Source organism: Brienomyrus brachyistius, chromosome 8 (genome assembly GCF_023856365.1).
Source record: "Brienomyrus brachyistius isolate T26 chromosome 8, BBRACH_0.4, whole genome shotgun sequence".
NCBI lineage: Eukaryota > Metazoa > Chordata > Actinopteri > Osteoglossiformes > Mormyridae > Brienomyrus > Brienomyrus brachyistius.
This window is the reverse complement of record NC_064540.1, coordinates 21,522,314-21,543,582: the sequence shown is the minus strand read 5'-3', so window position 1 is coordinate 21,543,582 and position 21,269 is coordinate 21,522,314. Positions and strand designations below refer to the sequence as shown.

The window sequence follows — 21,269 nt, the reverse complement described above, 5'->3', positions numbered from 1 at the left end:
TGACTAATTACAGTGATGCTGAGTCACCTCGCCCTGTCTTATTCGGAGTTTTGAGATTCACCGAATCCTTCGCACTTGTGTTGACAAAGTCTCTCCTTCACCATTATATGTTGGTTTCTCTGTGTAATTTCTAGTCGATAAATTTAGGGTTAGGGAGGGAAAGGGACAGAGATGAGAGGGAATGAAACCGAGTTAAAAAGATGCTGGCTAGTTAATCTAAGTGGCCAAACAAGACAAATTTCACTCTATTTCCTTCAGCTTTAAGTCCTATAGCTCTATGTATTATAGCTCTATGTCCTGCAGTGATGGAAAAAAACACAAGCATGCAGAAAATCCCAGCAACGTAGCCGACATCCCAAACACCCTGGCATGCTAAGCACGCCCAGCTTGGAGCGTCACTATGACGCTGCCAGTGGCAGCACCCCCACCGATGGCGGCTCGGCCAATGAAGTCTGGCACGTGGCTCGCAAGGTGCCCCCGGCCACGTCAAAGCGAAAGCGGGGGGGGACACACTGCTCGCTCCCCTCTGCCGTCTGCTGGCCCCCAACCCTGTAACCATGACAACCACACGTGGCACGACGGCAGCAGGCGGACCCTCGTTTCCACTGTCTGCCACCCCCGCCCCCCCCCACTCATCTCATCCCACCCTGGTTTTAGGAGAGGATGACAAAGCAGAACACACACAGCAATATTACTCTACATCTGCTCTCCCACAACACGCACATGTATCAGCACGCACATACATGCTCCATTCAGCTGTGATGCTGGACAGGGGAGGAAAGCCCCCCCCCCCACCATCAGTGTGTCTGCAGCTCTGTCCCAGACTGCCTCCATGCACAGTGAAGTCACACGCAGAGTCCAACACGTTTTCAGACATTTATGAGATAACCAATTCCCAAAACAACAGGGATAACTCATATCACCCCATTCATAATTTACTATAATTTCCATGCCAGGCGGGATTGTTCATGACATTAGGAATATTCTGGGCTGTTCCAGCAAATTGTGGTTTGCGTAAACTTGTGAAATGGGACATATGTTCCTTATACTGCCACAGTCTTTACAGTGCTCTCTTGATTATTTGCTGGAGTGTCTCTCTGGTCTTTGCTGGCCTTATAAACTCCTCATCAATGACCATTTAACTCCCATTAATTACAAATTACCAACTCAATATAGTTTACCTGCAGATAGCAATTGTATTCTTAATGGACAACTTCCTTTCCAGTATTTGTGATAAATTAGAGCCACATTTTATATGTAACTAACAGGACTGGCGTTCTATAACTAATTGGAACAACGTTGATGGTTCAACCATTACAAACAGCTTCTTAGGAATCACACGTGTACTATTGATGTTTATTCTAGCATTTATCTCAGTTGGTGTCCTTTAATTCCAATCAGTGGTACATTCCGAATGTGCTTGGACACCTTTCCATTGAATATTAGTTGCTCAGGAAACAAAAAAAAAAATCTGTTATGGTCGGGATCAGTGTGAAATCGCTGATAAATGGCATAAAATCACGGAATACCTGCGATATCCTGCGAGAGAAACACAATGCAGAATCACCCCAAAATTTTTTATTTAAAAATATATACTTATGAATCTGGACGTTAACTTGAAAATAAGAATCATGTGTCATAATTTGTTTTTAGACATACAGATTTTTTTTCCCATTACCATCGCCGATGAGTGAAAATAACACAAACAGATGAGATGACAGGCCCTCATTCCAATAGTCGGCTCTGAGCTCATCCCAAAGACACGGAGCTTGACACATGGGCATGTGTGTTTGGAACGCAGGCGACTGCATCTGCCTGCAACTACACGGTAGTTGGATCCGAAGAGATACTCCTAGACAAACTGTGAGAGAAAAACAGGGAGCGTCCTGCAGAAATCTGCCAGCGATGCAGCACAAAACCACAAAAAACGATGCAAGGGTCCCCTAATGGCTGTAGCTGAATTCCCAGCATTTCCGCTGCCTCTTCCTCTCACTCCTTTTCTGTAAAACATGTCTCTGGCAGGCAGAAGTGCTTATCAGACGATGGCGGGACTATTTTCGTTAAAGCTGGTAGCTGCAGCCTTCCATGTTTTCTGAAATACGACCAGCGTGACTGATGAAGAGAGGGAAAAAATGTAAAAATCCATTTCTTTGAAAAGCGTCGGCTTCCTTGACGTGGAAGAAAGTGACAATGGAGAGCGGGAGAGAAAGGTGAGGGTGTGGTCTATAAATCTATATTCGTGAGGAAATCTAAACAGGACAAAAATAAATGTGGCATAATCCTTGCAAAACTTGAGCCTTTACGACACACCACATTGTACAAATGGGTGCAGGGAAGGCTTTCTGTCACCAGGTCATACACAGAGGTGAAGGGGCCAACCTGAATCACAAGTAAAACTACACTGTGTTCCAAATTATTATGCAAGTGATGTATCAGTAACCCTTCCAAAATACAAATTTATTGTGATCTTCATGCAGCTCATTTATTTTTCATGCCTCTTTAGATAAAATACACCAATCCAAGAGAGTTTCGTAATTTGCTTTGTCAGGTGATCATAATTGAAGGGAAACCTACTTAAAGGAGTCGTTCCACATTACTTGGCAAGTCACAGTTCTCGTTAAATTTGGGTAGGAAGAAAAATCGTTCTGGTGCTGCAAAGCGTGAAATAGTGCAATGTCTTGCAAAAAGCATGAAAATAATTGATTTATCAGGAAAAACGTTTAAAAATTGTGAGCGATTCAGAGATCAGATGAAGTATATGAAATGCAGGAACATTACAGAAAGTTTCTTTTGACAGTTCGTATTAAAAGGGGCAGCTACGTTTAAAAATTCCACCATCAAGCAGCAAACGCATTTTTTAAAACTGCAGCCGGTCCTGAAATTCCAGGAACGTCTCGATGTGGGATCCCCCCACAAGCTGGAAGTTGTGGTACTTCTACATTTCAGCCGCTCCTATCCAATGAGCTCAGACATTCATAAACGATCATTTTCAGACAGATTTATCAATGCTGAACTACACTGGATGACTCAGTTTCTGATGGCTGGTCAATGGCTCCCTACGCCCACTAGACTCTGGCATCAACAAGGTGGCCTTGGAGTAATGTTTTGGGCAGGAATTATGGGAATAGAGATGGCAGGGCCCTTTAGAATCTCTAATGGTGTTAAATTGGCAGTACATGTGACGGTCCCAATACAACATCTCCTATCCAGGTATAAAAAGAAGTCTTGGCTTCCAAAATGAAATGATGTTCTTGCAGGAACATCACCATGACATGCAGCTATGAACGCTACCGACTCCTTGGAGGCCTTGGGCATAAAAAGGGGCGAATCATGGTTGGACCACCATCACCCCGGTCCTCTACCTTATCGAGAACTTAAGGGGTGGAGCGTTTTCAAAAAAGGGAAATTGCAGTGAGAGAGAGTTACTAAAGTAATTTCACCAAGGGCATATACATTAACAGGCATCTAGTTCTCTTAAGAGGTTTGTTTTCTTGAAGAACAACATTTTTTATTCATCGAATACAATGGATTTCTGTTTCGAGTCACTTAGGACACACTGACTATTCCAAAACTGCACCCAGCATAATAATTTGGAACACTGCATTTTGTGTTTGTTTCAGAATATATAAAACAAAATGTTATAAGGTATTATTTACTTCTGTTCACATCTATATTCAATAGCATTGTTGACAATAAAAAGTACATAAATAAAGTCGATATTTAGAATAAACCAAAAATGTCATCATAATAAATTAGGACATGGTATATGTGACCACAGAAGCGTGAGAGAGATGTGTCAATAATGAACATTTGACCTTTAGCACTTGGGCTTATCTTAATTAAAAAGAATGTGTGCTACAAAGAGCAGAGAGATCAGACAGCAAGAGGTGCTTGGCTCTGCGACTGTGGCCTCTCACCTTCCCTCAGACCCATGTGAGAAGGACAGGCAGCATCCCACCTAGATGGAGTAGAGCCCACAAGCAATCCTACTTAATATTTAGGGTTAGTGGTACATAGGTGATGAAAATGCTCACAACGCCAAGAACCGTTTTCCTTGGTAAAAATGGCACTATTTATAAGTTATATAAATTCATAATGCTGGCTTGTACTATACAATATTCTCATAGGAATCGGTTATAGCAGTTATATGATATGAAACGCTGTTACAGATTTTCTGATACATATAAAACCAAAATGATTCCCCAAATTATTGCTACGGGGCCTAGGCAGAAGACACAATTAGAAGAGTAACAGGAGAGTAAACCAGCACTATGCTACTGTGATTCACCATTGACAGCCCAGGCTGGCAGTCAACATAAAGTAGACAAGAATGGTAGAGAAGAGGGATTAAACGGACACAGTCACTCCTTCGACTAAACAGCCCACAAAGAATGGAAATGCCAACTACCCTCTTTGGACATCAGTTGCAGTCTGGGTTCAAGTTAAGAGTTTCAAGGGGAGACTGAAAAATCCGGACAGGAATCAAACAGACCAGCAGAGTTTTGATAACGAGTGTCTATCAAACCAAAGGACCTCACAAATCTACCTGTCTGCCCCCTGAGATTATTGCAACACCTGCATTAAAATTTATTTTGGTCTGCTAAAAGTAACAAGTTAGCATTACAAGCTTAGCAATTCACCTACAATCCACAGCTAGTTAATTGTCCTATAAAACCACTACCATCAAACGTTGTATAAATTTTTCTTTGAGAGTATAGTGTAAAACGATGGGAAACACACCCCTTCCTGACTAATAGAGGCATCACATTTTCCCAGTTATTTTACAAATTTTTCAGGCGTGTTAGTAGCTTCTCAACGTTTTCATCCAGTATATAAGTCGACTTCTTAAGCACGGCCATCGTGACAAGCTAAATTACTAGATATCTGTGGTAATTCTGTTAGGTTCTATCACTTTAAGATTTTGTGTACAAGCTCAGTTTATAAGTCAGCAGCAAGCAAAGGACACAGATTTGGGAACACTTGGTTACATTTCATTGACGCACGAGTTTACCGGAGATTATGTGCATGTGTGGCTGTATTGCTGTACGTGACGAACACGGATGAGAACACTCACGGCGCAAGTCGACAAGTGGCAGAGTCCCCAGAATCCCAGAGTTCGGCATTTCTACCGAAAAAATCACGATGGCCACCGGCCTAGGGGAGATACATACAGCTTTTCCCGTTTAAAGTGCAATTTTTGCTCAGCTCTAAACTAACCTATTTGTTTTATTTAATGGTGTTCGTCCCTTAGAACTATACGAGACTTGAAAAATCTGATACTGCTTTCAAAATTTCCATATACCTATTTTTTGGGAACGTTCTAAATACATACATGTATATATGAGGATGTTACAGCTAGGAAGAATTTAAGGATAGTGGGTTAGAAGAAAAGCAGTATCTTAGGCTCAAAAAACGTAGGTAAATAGATTTTTCATGGTTATAATCAGCTTTTTTGAAAACTGGCAGTTTTGTACCCCTTATTTTGGGTTCTGTCCTTAGCAAGGTTCTGCATGGTCTGGATCACAGGGCCAAGAGCCCAACCAGGAGAGTGAGATGTACCACTCACATTGACATGGAGAGGCAGACCGAATAACAACTGGAAAACACTGGAAGTGCCCTTAAAGGAGCACAACGTTCATGGAGATCCGTGGCAGTTTAGACACTAATGCAGTACTCGATTTTAAGGGGTGAGCACACTCAGGTGTGCAAGTCAATGTCTGAACACTGGAGCTACAGATCAGATGTTCTCAATAGCTCTGAGACATGGCCGTCAGGCATTTTATCACTGAGTGATACGACCTTTGAGCCCTGGATATAGTCTTCATGAGAGATGCAAGCTCTGCCCTCTGCTCTTGGGTTTGGGGGGGTGGCCCTTCCTCAATCTTCTTCTTCATCATCATCATCATCTGGTTTAGAACCTTTGCCCCAACGCTGGAAACAGTGGACAGTGGAGGCCAGGAAGAAGCTCGTCATGATAGCAGCCACAGAGACTGAGATGCCGGAGAAGATGATAATGAGTAAGTCGGTGAGGGTTAGGGTCTCGTTACACTTCTGGAAGCTGTCCTGTGTGAGCTGGTCCAGCGTCACCCTCTGGCCATCCATGGGCAGCATGCATTCCAAACCTTCGACACCTGCAGATGGGGAGAGACACGGTCATTATGTCCCACCACTGCAAATAACCATAGAGTGGGGAACTATTCTTCCATGCTTCAAGCCGTGACTGCACAGGGGTGCAGCTGAGTGATCTTTGCTGCTAACTTGGAGATTAATCACCTAGCCTTGTACATACAAGCAACCCAGTTAATAATACCTGGCTCATGGGAGTTCTACTTACACAAAGATGTTCTGAGGGCAGCAAAAAAAATGATTGGTTCAGAGAGACAACAAATCAGGTTGTAGAGGAGGTGGGTTCAAGCAACTAGAGGAGGCAAGAGCATTACTCTAATTACTTGAACCCACTTCCTCTACAATCTGATTAGTTATCCCTGATTAGACTAATGTCCTTGTGAGGGTTTTTACGGGATCATCTGCATGGAAGCAAGCGAGGAACGCCAGAAGACTTGAAGAAGTGTGGAGAAAGTTCAGCTGGAGGCTACTTCACAGCTGCTGGAGTTGGGGTATATTGTCATTCTCGGTTTAGCTGCCTTTCAATTTCATGTTCTTAAAGGGCCCATGACACTATTTTTTCTTTATTATTTTTTCTCTCTCGTAATAAAGATTAGTGACAAAAGCCTGCTATTCTGCCTTGTGACAGACTTATACCCGTAGCCTGTTACGGTACATTTTCACCCATTTGTTTGGCAGACACTTTCCATTCCAACTTACTAGCTGGTGTGAACAATGGGGGTAATGATATAAAATAAAAGTGTGAGACCTGCTGTAGGCGGCACCGCGAACAGAACCATGTAGCACCAGGTTGGGAAAGCAGAACAGGGACTTGGGTTAAAAAAAAAAAGCACAGCTGTTCGGGATTCAGCAGAGGAGACACTAAGGGGAACGAAGTTATACATCTGGGGAATGGTGATGAACATGACCAAACATTCTACCCAAATAATACAAAATCCATCTTATATGATTGGTAACTGGAAACAGGAGGATAAAGGGACTTGTTACCCAGACCTGGGACATCCACAGCCTACAGCCAGAGGGTCATCGGTACAAGAATATGAAATTATTACCATTCTGGCTTAATAACACTCCTTACACTGTCAGGAAAAGGAGCATCGATTTGTGTCTTTGCTTGTCACTGGGGCTGTACCCTCAAGGGTCTACAAATTGTACCCAAGCTGTAGGTAAATGTACATTTTAAGGTATATTTTTGTATCCATTAATATTGTCTGTGTACCTCTGCCGAGTCCAATTCTTTACCGTAGAAGGTGAAATTACCTACAGCTTGGGTACAATTCTTTTCCAACAATCAAACTATGTATAATTACTTTGTTTCATATTTAGAAATAAAAACACACATTAATATATATGTACAGACACACAGAAATGTTTGTATTCATATCTTTGTGGGGACCATCCATTCATTTCTATGGAAAAAACTATAATCCCAGCAATGACAACCTTAACCCCTAACCAGCCCTAACCTTAACCATAAGTAACCAAACAAAATACAGGACTTTTGGAATTTATTATTTTTTTTTTAGCTTTTGATTGCAGTCACAGATTTTTATAAAGTTGAACTTCCCCTTGTGGGGATTGAAAAAATGGTCCCCACAACACTCAAAATAACAGGTTTTTATCACTTTGTGGGGACATATGGACCCCACTACATATTACCAGCACAATATATTGTCCATGACCCACAGACACACACACATAGTGTCTGCAATTTAAATACATCAGATTTCCAGGTGGAAACCTGTATAAACATTTTCGAATTCTTACCACTTGTTGTGTGAGGCTTCTCAATATTTGTCGTGTTGATTTTATGTTAGATCTCACTTGGTAAGGGTGTTAATCTTGTGCCATCCCACATACTGGCACACCATGCGAAACCACATGCGTGCAGCAAAATCAAACCATATTGTCCTTCACCTGCTCCCTGCCTCTGAACTGCATTTCCTGCGGTTCCTCCAATCATGGCATTCCCCTTCAAAAGCGTATTAATGTCAAGCGCTACACACCATGCTATCTTTGGTTGTACTTAAACCTCATGCAGCTTCACATGTCGCTTATCCAATAAGTGAAAAGTGACACAGCTACAGATTATGTGACCGACTCAAAAGTCACTGTTGGCTTCAGTCAGAGAACATTATCGGCCATGTGTTACTGTGCGACCCGGCTTGTCTGACTCAGGATCAGTTTCCAGGTGCCATGGGGATTATGCATGCACACCTTGGATAAAGAAAATAGTGTAGCAGGATGATGATGTCGCTACTCGCTATCGCTGAGGCCCCCGTGATTCAACGTCCTGTGTCCCCGTCTTCAGTTAAGTGAAATTTCCACAAAAATAAAGAAATTCAAATTCAACTGCTGACAAACAAAAAACACAGGCAGCCTATGATTCCTTGAGGGCAGCTGTCCTTGTTCACCATCTGTCCCTTTATATATGGATTGAGAAAAATATATTGGAAATATATCCCTTAAATACATTTGTCACTCATTAAAGATTACGCTTAGCAAGAAGGATGCGCAGATTACACGCCGTCAGGCTCTCGCCGGCCGAGTCGCGTCCCAGCTGGGCGGGGATGTAAAGGCGCGTGTCTGGGCCGTGTCTTTGGCTGTCCGCCTCATTAATCGATTTCCCGTTTCCCCCGAGGTCCCGTAATTCACACAGCGGCTTGGGAACCAGTGTGGGGATTTAATTTAGCTTGAGCGAATTAATAAAAGCACCCATGGCTTGATGAGCTCTCTGACTGGGACTTCTGGGAGGGAGACCCCCGTAGAGTGCATGGTGACAGACACTCACTGCCCTTAGGGGGCATCAGTAGAGCGAAGACGTTTTCTCGGTTTCTGTGACGGTAGGATGTACGACACCTACCTTTAGCAGATAAACAAGGCAAGATTCAGACTGCCCTGCACCACCCTGTGTGATTCTGTTTCACCAGATCATATCTGATGTCATGCTTGAAAAATATTTTAAGGGTGCTGCTCCTTTAAGAGCGGTAAGTGTTCATTGGCTACATCGTGCGTAAGAGGGAGGGATTTAGTGTGGAATGGTGGTTTTGTAATGGATGGAAACATTTTGTGTGACTTATGGAATGATAATTTCTTTTACCGCATTTTCTCTTGCTGCATTATTTAGAGCATGTTTTAACTTCCCCATTTTGTGTGTGTGTGTATGTGGGGGGGGGGATGGGATGACCCAGAATCCAAGGAGCGCCCTGCCTTGAGTCCTGCGCTTCCTGGGATGGGCTCCAGGCCCACTGTGACCAAGTACAGGGTAGGTGGTTATGTGAGATAGATGTATACAGAACACATTAACACTTTTACAAAAGTCTTTAAATAGATACAAGCATCAAATTCCACCATTGCCATGTCCATTCAGAAGTGACCTTTAGCAACATTTCCAAATACGGGATGTTATTTTGTTGGTCACGTTGAACTTCTTGTGGTCTACTGTAGTGTAGTTACGTAGATTATGGTCATCAAATATATGCACCAGGGGATGGAAAGTCAGCAATGAGCTTCTGAACACGAGACACATTTTGTGTCGTGAGAAGCCAAAGTCAGATCTGTGGCATCCATTTTCAGACCAGCTGCGCCAGCGTGCTAATCAGATTGCGTTTCTGCTTTGCGCAGAATGAACTGCAGCCTTTAACAGCGAAACAAACCAATAGCAGATGTTATATTTCTCGCTCTCACTCTCCCTTTCTCTTGCATCCTCTCTTGATTCAAAAATAGTCACCATCAAGATCATGCGGACAACGTGTACGTGTGCCATGTGACAAATGTCTTGGATATGGGGGCCGATTTGCACTAAATTTACCACTTTCCACGTGACGGGTACACAGCTGCGAGAAATTAACATCTTGGCGGAAATGCTGAGTGTGCTGTGAATTGAATTGCCACCATATAGCCAATGACGTTGCATGACATCAAGGAGAGTCAGGTGTCCCGGCACATGATAGGTGGAACTGCTTCCCCCACCCACTCCTCCTGAGGATCTGTAGTCACAAGACCAAGTACGCTGTATCTGCCTCTCCCCCCATCCCACCCCAGTCACGCACCTGTCCCACGTGTCTACAACCCCCCACAGCTTTGCCAGATACCTGCCCTGAGAAAAAAAATCAAGGAGAGAAGGAAGCTGCCTACGGTCAGCTGGGTTTGTGCATCAGCTTCTGATCATCTTTTAGTTTCTCTCACCACCACTTTTCAACCAGCTTGCTTTGCAAACACACACAAACACCCTCACGCATGATCATGAGCTTTGGTTAGTGACCCAAAGAATGAGATCACAGATGCAACCAGCCGAGACGAGTTTCCTCCGTAGGGTGGCTGGGCTCATACCTTAAAGAGGGTGAGGAGCTCGGACATTGGGGAGGGGCTCAGAGTAGAGCCACTTTTAGGATCCAGTTGAGGTAGTACAGTACAGTGGGGCAAAAGCGTATTGGGCAGCCACCGATTGTACCAGTTGTCCCACTTAAAAAGATGAGAGAGGTCTGTAATTTTCATCACAGGTACACTGCAACTGTGAGAGATGGAATGTAAAAAATATCAGGAAAACACATTGTATGATTTTTAAAGAATTTATTTGTATAATATTGCAGAAAATAAGTATTTAGCACCTACGAACAAGCAAGAATTCTGGCTCTCACAGACCTGTTACGTCTTCTTTAAGAAGCTCTTCCATCCTCCACTCGTTACCTGTATTAATGGCACCTGTTTGAACTCGTTATCTGTGTAAAAGACACCTGTCCACACCTTGAAACAGTCACACTCCAACCTCCACCATGGCCAAGACCAGAGAGCTGGCTAAGGACACCAGGAACAAGATTGTACACCTGCACAAGATTGGGATCAGCCAATCTGCGATAGGCAAGCAGCTTGGTGAGAAAAGATAAACTGTTGGAGCAATTATTAGAAAATGGAATAAATACAAGGTCAATGACAATATTCCTCGACCTGGGGCTCCATGCAAGATCTCACCTCGTGGGGTACATTGATCTTGGGAACAGTGAGGAAACAGCGCAGAACTACACGGGGGGAACTGGTCAATGACCTGAAGAGAGCTGGGACCACAGTAACAAAGGTTACTATTAGTAACACACTACGTCGTCATGGATTAAAATCCTGCAGCGCGCGCAAGGTCCCCCTGCTTAAGCCAGCACAAGTCCAGGCCTGTCTAAAGTTTGCTAGAGACCATCTGGACGATCCAGAGGAGGATTGGGAGAATGTCATGCGGTCAGATGAGACCAAAATAGAAGTCTTTGGTATAAACTCCACTCGCCGTGTTTGGAGGGGGAAGAATGCTGAGTTGCATCCCAAGAACACCATACCCACTGTGAAGCACGGGGGTGGAAACATTATGCTTTGGGGCTGCTTTTCTGCAAAGGGGGCAGGACGACTGATCCGTATTAAGGAAAGGATGAATGGGACCAAGTATCGTGAGATTTTGGCTAAAAACCTCCTTCCATCAGTGAGAGCACTGAAGATAAAACGTGGATCCCAAACACATCGCCCAGGCAACAAAGGAGTGGCTACGCAAAAAGCATTTCAAGGTTCTGGAGTGGCCTAGCCAGTCTCCAGACCTCGATCCAATAGAGAATCTGTGGAGGGAGTTGAAAATTCATGTTGCCCAGCGACAGCCCCAAAACATCACAGCTCTAGAGAAGATCCGCATGGAAGAATGGGCCAAAATACCAGCTACAGTGCGTGCAAACCTGGTGAAAACCTACAGGAAACGTTTGACGTCTGTCAATGCCAACCAAGGTTACATTACAAAGTATTGAGGTGAACTTTTGTTATTGACCAAATTTCTGCACCATTATACAAATAAATTCTTTAAAAATCATACAATGTGATTTCCTGATATTTTTTACATTCCGTCTCTCACAGTTGCAGTGTACCTGTGATGAAAATTACAGACCTCTCTCATCTTAAGTGGGGTAACTGGCACATTCGGTGGCTGCCAATTACTTATTTGCCCCACTGTATCTATCTAGGATTCCTCCTGGACGGCTCCCTAGGAAGGTGTTTCGGGTATGTCCAACCGGGAGAAGGCACCTAGACAAACCCAGAACACGCTGGAGGGGTTATATCTCTCGGCTGGCCTGGGAACGTCCTGGGGTTCCCCAAGTAGAGCTGGAGGAGGTGGCTGGTGAGAGGGAGGTCTGGCCATCCATGTTTAGACTGCAGCCCCCATGACCCAACCCTGGATAAACAGCAGATAACAGGTAGATAGATGGAAACAAAACAAATCAAAACAAAATCAAATGCAGCTTTGAGAGCCACAACAGTAACTGTACACTTGCAGGGGAATGATAGACGACCTGCATTTGTTTGCCTTTGCAAAGCTGTCAACTGCAGCATCCAATAGAAGAAGAAGGGCAAAAAATGCCAATTGCAATCGCTACGTTGACAAAACAGGTATTTAGCAAAAAAAGGACATACAGAAAAAGCAACACATGCAACTTGGTAAACCTCTTTCCACCAACAAAAGTCACAGAAATTACTACACAGAGAAGCTGTTAGAACAAAGGATCTTTACGTTTTTAGCAAGAAAAGTCAAATAAGTGGAGTTTTCGGTAGCATAGCTCCCGTGAATCTGGTTCACTTCTGGTTGTGATTAATGGCTTCTATTTGTGTCGGCGCTGCACATTTTGGAAGCCAGCTGATGGCCTTTCCCACGATGAGCTGGCCCGTCTGCGTGCTCGACCTTCCGCCGCAGATTGATTAATGCACCTCCAGAGCCAAAGTTTGCATTGTTTAACATCTCCTGTGTCTTGATTAGCAGCCTCTCCCTGCACCCTTCCTGCAGTGGACTCCAAAACACCTATTCCCAGAACGGCACATAAATCAAACGTTTCCTAGCGGGGAAAAGGAATATTTTCACGCATGCAGATTCTGACCCGGTTTCCACAGAGCCTTCATTGTGATTTATCAATGACACAATGTGCTGGAAAAGAAGAGAGAATTGGAATAAAAGAGCATCTTAAAATAAATCCTCTTTTGGAGTTTTTATGTCTTCGTGTTCCACCGTCTTGTCTTTTAAGCGGCCTCAAAAAAGGCACACAGATGTTAGGAAATTAGGTTGAATAGGACGCGGGCCCAAAACGGGGAGATCGTCTCAATGCTGAGTGTGGAATTTCAGCATTCCGCACACACAACAGCTCCACTGTTTGTCACAGGGATGGTGTGACCTGCAAAACTGATGGTGTGTGTCACAGGAAGCGAGGATCGCTTGCACCTGTGTACAGGGGCATTGCTAGAGATTTGTGGCCCCATGAAACCACACCATATAGGGCCCCCCAACCCAGACTAATCTAATTATGTTCCAATATTTTTAGGGCCCCTTGCTATCACCTTATTTCCTCCCTTCGTGACGATCCTGCCTGCGTGGCTCCATGAACTCCTCACTGTCTACTTAGCACATATTTCTCATTGATGACTTGCTTACTGGGCCCTGACCTCAAACGCACTGCCCCATTATTCCACAGCAAACTGTGGACCCGGCTAGTGCTAACGCCCAGTTGACAGTGATATTAATAGCAACTGCGGGTAATTACAGTGTCTGCAATGGCAGCCTCATTGTTTTAGCAGCAGATAAATGTCTTATGAATGTAATATATTTTTAAAATGCTTATTATAAGCAAAATCTTCACATTAGGAAAAGATCTATTTTAGAGTTTAGAATATTCAATCTAGTAGTCCTTGACACTGTTGTTTCCATGACATTAATAGCTTTTACAGTGAACTGGAAGTGTATTTTGGGTAATTAATTTGACAGAAGAACTAGCAAACAGAAAACAATACCATGATTTTCGTGTCAAACTCTGTTACAGGACATGAGCATAAATATCCCTGCACCAGACACGATGATTGGAGATTGTTTTGTCTCTAGGGAACGCTTAGCTGTAAATCAAAGAAGGTCTCAAGTTTATATCAGAATACATTCTGGCTATCAAACGACATTGTTTGTAATGACACATATCAGTGGAGTCGAGCTGCTGTTGGTGTCTTGCTCAATACAGCGGAAATGCCTGATTTGTGGTAACTGCTCTTCTCATCATTGGATTCCCACCAAAACCTTGAGAGAAATTTGTGATCTCCATTGTTGCCAACTCATTTCTAAGATAGCTATGCATATGTAGCTTGTCCAGGGATGTTTTGGGTTCGTCAACTAACGTTGAAGTAATTAGTTTATGATATAACTCAGGTTTGGGCCAAATAGTAAACTAGACCAAAATGTGACTTACATTTTTCCAGGGTAACTGAAAAGAAACTTCTCTCAAATTTAAATAATATTTCTCATTTTGTCTGCCATATATCCCTCCATAAAGCCCAGCAGTGTAGAAAAAAAAACAAAAATGGCTGCCCTCAATCAGCATAATACTGCCAGTTCAAATATAATTAAAGGGCTGAAGAAACTCAGTTTTCCTCAGAAAAACAAACCACAGCGGATGATGATGAGGATGATACTAGGATGACGATGAATGCGAGATAACACACCTAGTAAGGAGACCGACAGTTGAACGATGACAAAGTACACCTTGAGGAAGAAAGCAGTATTTACACTTAACCGATAGCTTCACACAAATTTATTAGCCTGATGTGTTTGGTTCATGAACCCTGATGTGATTTAGAACTTAGGAGATGCCAGCATTTGACATCCAAATAGTCTCTGTTTGAAAATCCCCGCAGTATTTTATTTCTGAAAAAGACATTTTTTTTTCTCAATTTGACACAGGGATCATGGGATTAGTTACCGTTGACCTCTGGATGTTTCTGATTTAAACATTTGTAAAGCTGTTTCAGATGCTGCTTGCATTACATAACACAACCTTAACAAAATTCCGTCCTGCAGTTTAATTTCATCTTTGGGATATGCTTTAGCTAATCATTAATGGGTAACAGTCTGCTTATTCCATTTATGTGACCGTGAGATTCAAAGGTGGTGAATTTAGTGAGCAGCTCTGTCCTTCCTGGTTCACTGATGGTGCCCTTCCCACCCCGCGGCCACCCACGGCTCCCACAACTCGCACAGCATCCTTTACATTCAGTGTATTTCCAGATGGTGTTTACTGCTATTCCCTGGTCGACTACTCTGTGAGAGAACAGAGGAGGTTATTTACGCAAGACTCATGCATTACAGATGTTGGGTCACAGTGACCCAGCTGACCGAAGGGCACTACCGCTTAGCACTGTGACATTTTGGGTTACCCACTGCACCAGGACACCTCGGGGTCTGGAACGGCGGTAGACAATAGTGGCCAATCCAAGGTGCTCCTCATCTTGGCTTCCGAGATGAACCTTTAGCTGGGCCAGTAGTTACCATTATATCTATGGGGGAGGGGGGGCGTCTTCAGACTCATCATGTGTATACATTATGGGGATAGCATATGTACCTAATTTCCATAAAACAAGACGGATTTGATTAAATATTATGTACATACAGTTAAAGCCAACTTACAGCATATGGATGGAGGCCTGAGGAAATATTAGATCCAAGTAGTAATTTGGTAAACTCACCAGATATTTGTAAACAGCTGATGGAAACAGTCCCTGAATTCTGAAAAGGATTATTTCCTGTTTGCCAATGAATCAAATTATGCATGCATACATAGTATGGACAAACATAACTTATAAGATAAACACTGAAATGTAGGAAACTGGTTCTGTGCCTTCCGCTGTGGTATTGAATGGGGTTATCATGCCCTGCAAAGCTGGACTGTGTCATTCCTACACAGCAGTGTAAGTCATGAAGGTTATTTACAAGATAGAGATCTGACTTGTAAATGTGGGTTGTAATCATTTGTACAATCTCCCTGTTTAAGTGGCAGAGGTCCAGGGGAGGGGGTGTTTAATCAGACAGAGCACTGGAAAGCAATCACTGCACTGAAGCTATAGCCATTGCTGAGATCTTGGGACAGCTATAACCATAAGGCAGTACTTAGGGAACCAGTCTTTTGTAGGCGTTTCCACCTCATACCAACCACGCAGCCTGACCTTATTAGTAAATAAAGAGACTATTTTAATCCAAATATTGTGGCTGCCATTTATGCGCAACTGAAGCGGTCATACTTCACGTATTTCATTCTGCCTACTCTGGTCATTTTTCCAGGTTGCTCTAGTTCTACAACTTAAATTTACTTCCAGTTCTAAAGCATTTAATTCTTGGTGCACTTTTTTTTTCAGTAGAACATCTGGTGCAAGAATATGGATGATCAAACAGAGCAACTGGTCTTGTTTGTGGGCACTCAAGCACAAGTTTTCATTCTGAACTATCTTGACAGAAGCTACGTACCTCTCATTTGCGGAGACAGGTTTCTGTGGTCATGAAAACTTTCATTTATTTGTCGATAAAATAATAAAAAAAAAACATTAAACTTAAGTATTTCCACAGGCGTTAGCTGAGGCTTTGTGCAGAAGTCACTGTAGAATGTGACTAACGGTCTCTGGTTCTCCGACCTCTAGTTGTCACACATGACTATAGAGAGAATGCTGTCGCAACTCATCCATAAACGGTTCAGGCAGGGTGCCGGCCTGTGCCACTGGGGACTGCAGCCCCAGTCACCGTTATAGTATATTCACACACATCCGCATACGCATCATGGCCGCCACGCATTTCCCACATTGATTCCATGCATCCCTTATGCACCTTCGCTGGGAATTAACTCTACACATGTACGAGATGAAGCACCAACATAAATCTTGGGGGCAGTGTGGTCACCTTTTGTAACGGGACTATGTGTTTATATAAGGAACAGTTACTCTTAAAGTAGTGTCTTACTTTTTTAAAGGATGAGTAGCTGGAAGATGTTCAAAATGTCATGGCAGTTAAGGTTTTTTCTGCTTCCAAATTCAATCTGAGCTGGAGTCACATGTACAAAGTACAATGAAATTCTTACTTGAATGTGCCTTCAACACAGACTACAGACAATTAACAAGACAGTATAACATTACAGTACAAAAAATTCCTAAGTAGGAATGGGTGATGTACGATATTAATATCCAAATCACAAGCGATGCACATGCAATTCTCACATTTCAGCTGGCTTGATCTTAGGCTTTTGCATTCATTCTTACTGTACTGTTCTTACTGTCATGGCATAAGGTATTTTCCAAACAGGTCCAGTATTTAGAAATCTTGGTGATAAGATTTGCTGAGAATGGAGGTTTATGTTTCGCTAAATGCCATTTTTTTTGTTCTCTTGGGTAGCTTTGCAATTTTAATGATCGTTGCTTTTCAAGATGATCTAGAAAATGTTTCAAATTAAAGTGTATCGCTGTTACTTTTGCAGGAGCCTCTTCCTGTGCTTTTTGAGCCAGTCGTAAACATTTGTACTGTTATCATAGATGTGTTTCAGAGAAATTGATTCTTTTTATTAGTTTTTGCTTTATAAATACTGTAGTATTGATTATTTAAAATAAATTGATTTTTTCCCTTATATGTGCCCTAATATTAAATATGAAACACTAACCACTACAAGATATCTAGCAACATTTAATGGAACATTCAGCATGAGATAGTAAAGTGATATTGGCCAGAGCAAAGTACCTATACAATGTGACACAGTGGACATAGAGAACGCTGCAGTAGTATTACAGAATCAGAAAGTCACTCTGGAGGCAGCTAGTGTAAAACATCTCACACACAACCTCATACAAGCAAGACCAGAAGTGAAGGAGCAGAGCTAGATGGTTTTCTCTCACTGCCTCCGGTGGTCATAACTTGTATTCCTCCAGATTGCAGTAAACTACACATGCAGCAGCGCCGCTTGCATAGCAACGACATGCATAAATGCACACGTTGCACACATAGAGTATAAATCCGCCCCTAAGGGCCTCTAGCCAGCCTCAAATCCACAACAAAAGGGGAGTCTGGACAGACTGCCGACCACTTAGTCCCATAAGCCACACACCAAACGGGATGGCCACTGAGAACTGCTGGCCAATCAGGGAGAAGACACATGGGACGGGGCGAGAGGATTGACCAATCATGACAAAATCCCCATCAGCAGGTGGAATATTATGGGAACAAACAAGCACAGATACAAAGCACTCCTCGAAAAGTGCTCAGGACAAAGGTACATGGGAAGTAAAACAATCAATGGGCAGTCAAAACACAGTGCGATTCTAAGTCATTAAGTCCTGCCACATAACCGCCGAGGAGCCTTTAAACATACTGGTAGCAAAAACATAAAACACCAGGAAATGACCCCGGTGTTAACATGTTTTCACTGAACGATAAGTCTGAGAATTTTAGCATCTAAGACACAGTTATTCCGGGGCTGACATCACACCTTTCTTTCCCAGCATGCACTTCTGACAGGCAGTGTGCTGTACAGAAAAATGAGGTGTGGCAGCCAATGAGGATGGATGGGACCTTGTTTTAAGCTCTGTTGCACACACCAAAGAATAGAGAGTGATCCCCGTTCCTCAGAGGAGTCCATCCATCAACGCTGAAGTCAGCTGAAACCTGCAGGAGGCCGACTGCCAAATTTCCAGTCAAAACTGAAATATATACAGTACGGTAAAATATATATGATCTGACATGAATACACAAATCACTATGCCTCAAAGAGTGTAAAATACAATGATGGGAGTGAAGTTTTAAAATACAGTGTGGATTTTTTCAGTGTAATTGGCAGAAGATTTGAATAGTCTCTTTTGGGGGGCGTTTGCAGGGGTCAGTTTGTGTGTGTGCATGTGTGTATGTGAGGTGTCGTGGTTTACAGGGCCCCAGTCAGATATTTCACTCACCTCTGGCAGTATTTCATTTGTGCAGAATCAATGGACCATTTATTGAAAGACTCTTAACAGAAATGCATCAGATGCAGTATTTATCATTGCGGTTTCACAGATGCCAGCGTGCCAACAAACGCTGTGGATGAAGCAGGCCATTGTCTCCCATCTATTCAAAACATTTTTGTGTGGTAGTGGAACGAGCTGAAACTAATAATTTTAATTATAAAACAAAGTGCACTGCATTCTAATCTGCATTTTCTTCTTGAGAAAATGTGAGTTTTTTTTTGTTAGCAGGCATGAAAACTTGGGTGAGAATTGAGGGATTGTTTTCCCAGTAAACAAATTAAGGTATTTTAGATGAACAAGTATTCTCAAGACATCATGCATGTAGCAATAAAAAGAAATGTTGCACTTTGTTATCTTTTCTGTGTAGGTTATTTGGCTGGGAAATTAAACATATTTCTTCAAGCTGTATAAGAGCTAAAGGAGAAGATGATTTGATACTAAACGTTACAATGGTGGACCTTCAGGGAAGGCAGGAATTCAGCAAGGGAAAAGAAGCATATGGAAAGATGAAGAGACAAAACATCATTTTTACTATTCAAGTGGGTGCACTGTCTAGCTATTTAACCTGGAAAAGAGGTTATTTCAGGACAGTAAACCTGACAAATTACTGAATGTTATGTTTAACTAGTGCACAATATTTTTTCCATGTACTTGAGTATAAGCAACAGAGAAGGTAGCACACATCAGGTGCCTTAAATGAAGGACTTCCTCACCCCCGCAAACATGTGAGAAACTGTATGGGTAGAAAAGTTCTGGGCTGCCTGCTTGCTGTCCACTCATTTCAGTTTCCGAGGGTGAAATCATTCTCCCTGCATGTCAGACAGATTGTTCTATGCTCCACTCGCATAAATCAAAAGTTAATCACACTTTCTGGACAGATTTCCTTAAGGTGAAATGATGAGCATATTTAAAAACAGTACTATACTAATTACTCATTCAACATGTTCATTATGCCTTCTGGAATCTTCTGTAAGTATTCATTTCCCTCTCAGGACCAGGAAGAGCTGCTTATCACCGCTGCCACCTTATTTAGCCCATTGCTGCTGCCTCCGGAGGCAGTTTCCACAGACATGAGGCAGTGCGGCAGTCCAGGTGACATGTCGAGAGGCACTTTGCCGATATGTCGTACGGAGGTACAATTGGACACATAACCATGATCACAATATCTCCTAAACCTTCCCCCAAGGACCGGAGTACATCTGTCAGTAGTGGTTTTTGAGGTTAGGGCAAAAGGCTGCTCTTGTTTGCGGAGGCGAAACGTCTGAGCCGTAATAATGATAAGACTCGCTGGTCATCTGCCTCTGCACCCATGTTTGCTCTCCAACAAAAGCATGTCGATCTAATAAAGAAGAGTTCGACCCGCTGGCTTCAGCTCAGATTTTCTCACTCATTTTGTCTAAATGACAGGAAGTGGCCGTTGGGGATAAAAGCACTTAATTCTGCATGGTAACCTACAAATGACTGAAACGCAGGTTCACTCAAGGACGTGGCATCACAAGGAAGTCGTCCGTGTCAAGGTGGCTCACAACAGCGCAGTCAAACACTTAGTGCTTCGGGCATTTCTCGCTTCAGTCTCCATCTGAAATTCCGGTATCAGTCCAACCGTTTCCCTACTTTCGAATGTGCCACATTTTGAGAAACTCCCACTGGTGTATTTCTGCTAGATAATTTGCTACTCAGCGGATCGCTGGTGTAGTGGAACGGCACCTCCGGACAGTATGTTTCGTTACGGTCCGTGTGACTGTTCTAGGCAGGCAATGACAGTTTGCTGTTATTTTTGGGGAAAAGTGAGTAAGCTTGACATTAGCTTATTTGCCAAGTTAAGTGTTAAACCCCATTGAGTATGTTAAACGTAGAGCAGCCTGATGTTCTCTGCTTTTGTGTTTGATCTCTGATTTCCCAGGTTTCTCAAAGGCTTTGCCGGAATAACTTGGCGCCTGTTTTCTAGATTCTCAAACAGTCAGAGACACCAGAACCAATTTACTAAGAATTTATCCAGGGAAAACTGGCTGAAGAAAAACGTCTGTGAAGCAGGGGTAGGTGGCAGTGTGGCTGGTCAATTCTGGCTGTTAGCCAGAAATCTCCCAAACATTTGTTTTACACGCTTGACATTATGGGCAGTTTGAGACTGACTGACATGCCTCTTGAGCTGGGAGGAATCCGCGCATTTTTGGGTGCTCAGGAGACCCGGACTGGACAAGGTTTCTCTCCGCTGGGTTTTGTCATTTTTGTCAAACTGATCAATTTTGTCCCTTGTATCAAATGTGATTTTATTTTTGGTTCAAGAAGCAAGATGTTGATCCATTTTTTACAATTAAAACACTTTTTCAAAGAAAAATAGCAAA

At 42.9% G+C, this 21,269-nt stretch overlaps 1 protein-coding gene across 1 annotated transcript in view; it reads right to left on the bottom strand.

The window, feature by feature from the left end:
* Positions 1–1,046: 1,046 nt before the first annotated feature.
* Positions 1,047–21,269, bottom strand: part of lrrc38b (leucine rich repeat containing 38b) — a 23,392-nt gene continuing 3,169 nt past the window's right edge. The window contains exon 2 of the mRNA XM_049023982.1: positions 1,047–6,131. Coding sequence (XP_048879939.1) covers positions 5,878–6,131 — 254 coding nt within the window. The 3' untranslated portion in view covers positions 1,047–5,877. The remainder of the gene's footprint in view (positions 6,132–21,269) is intronic.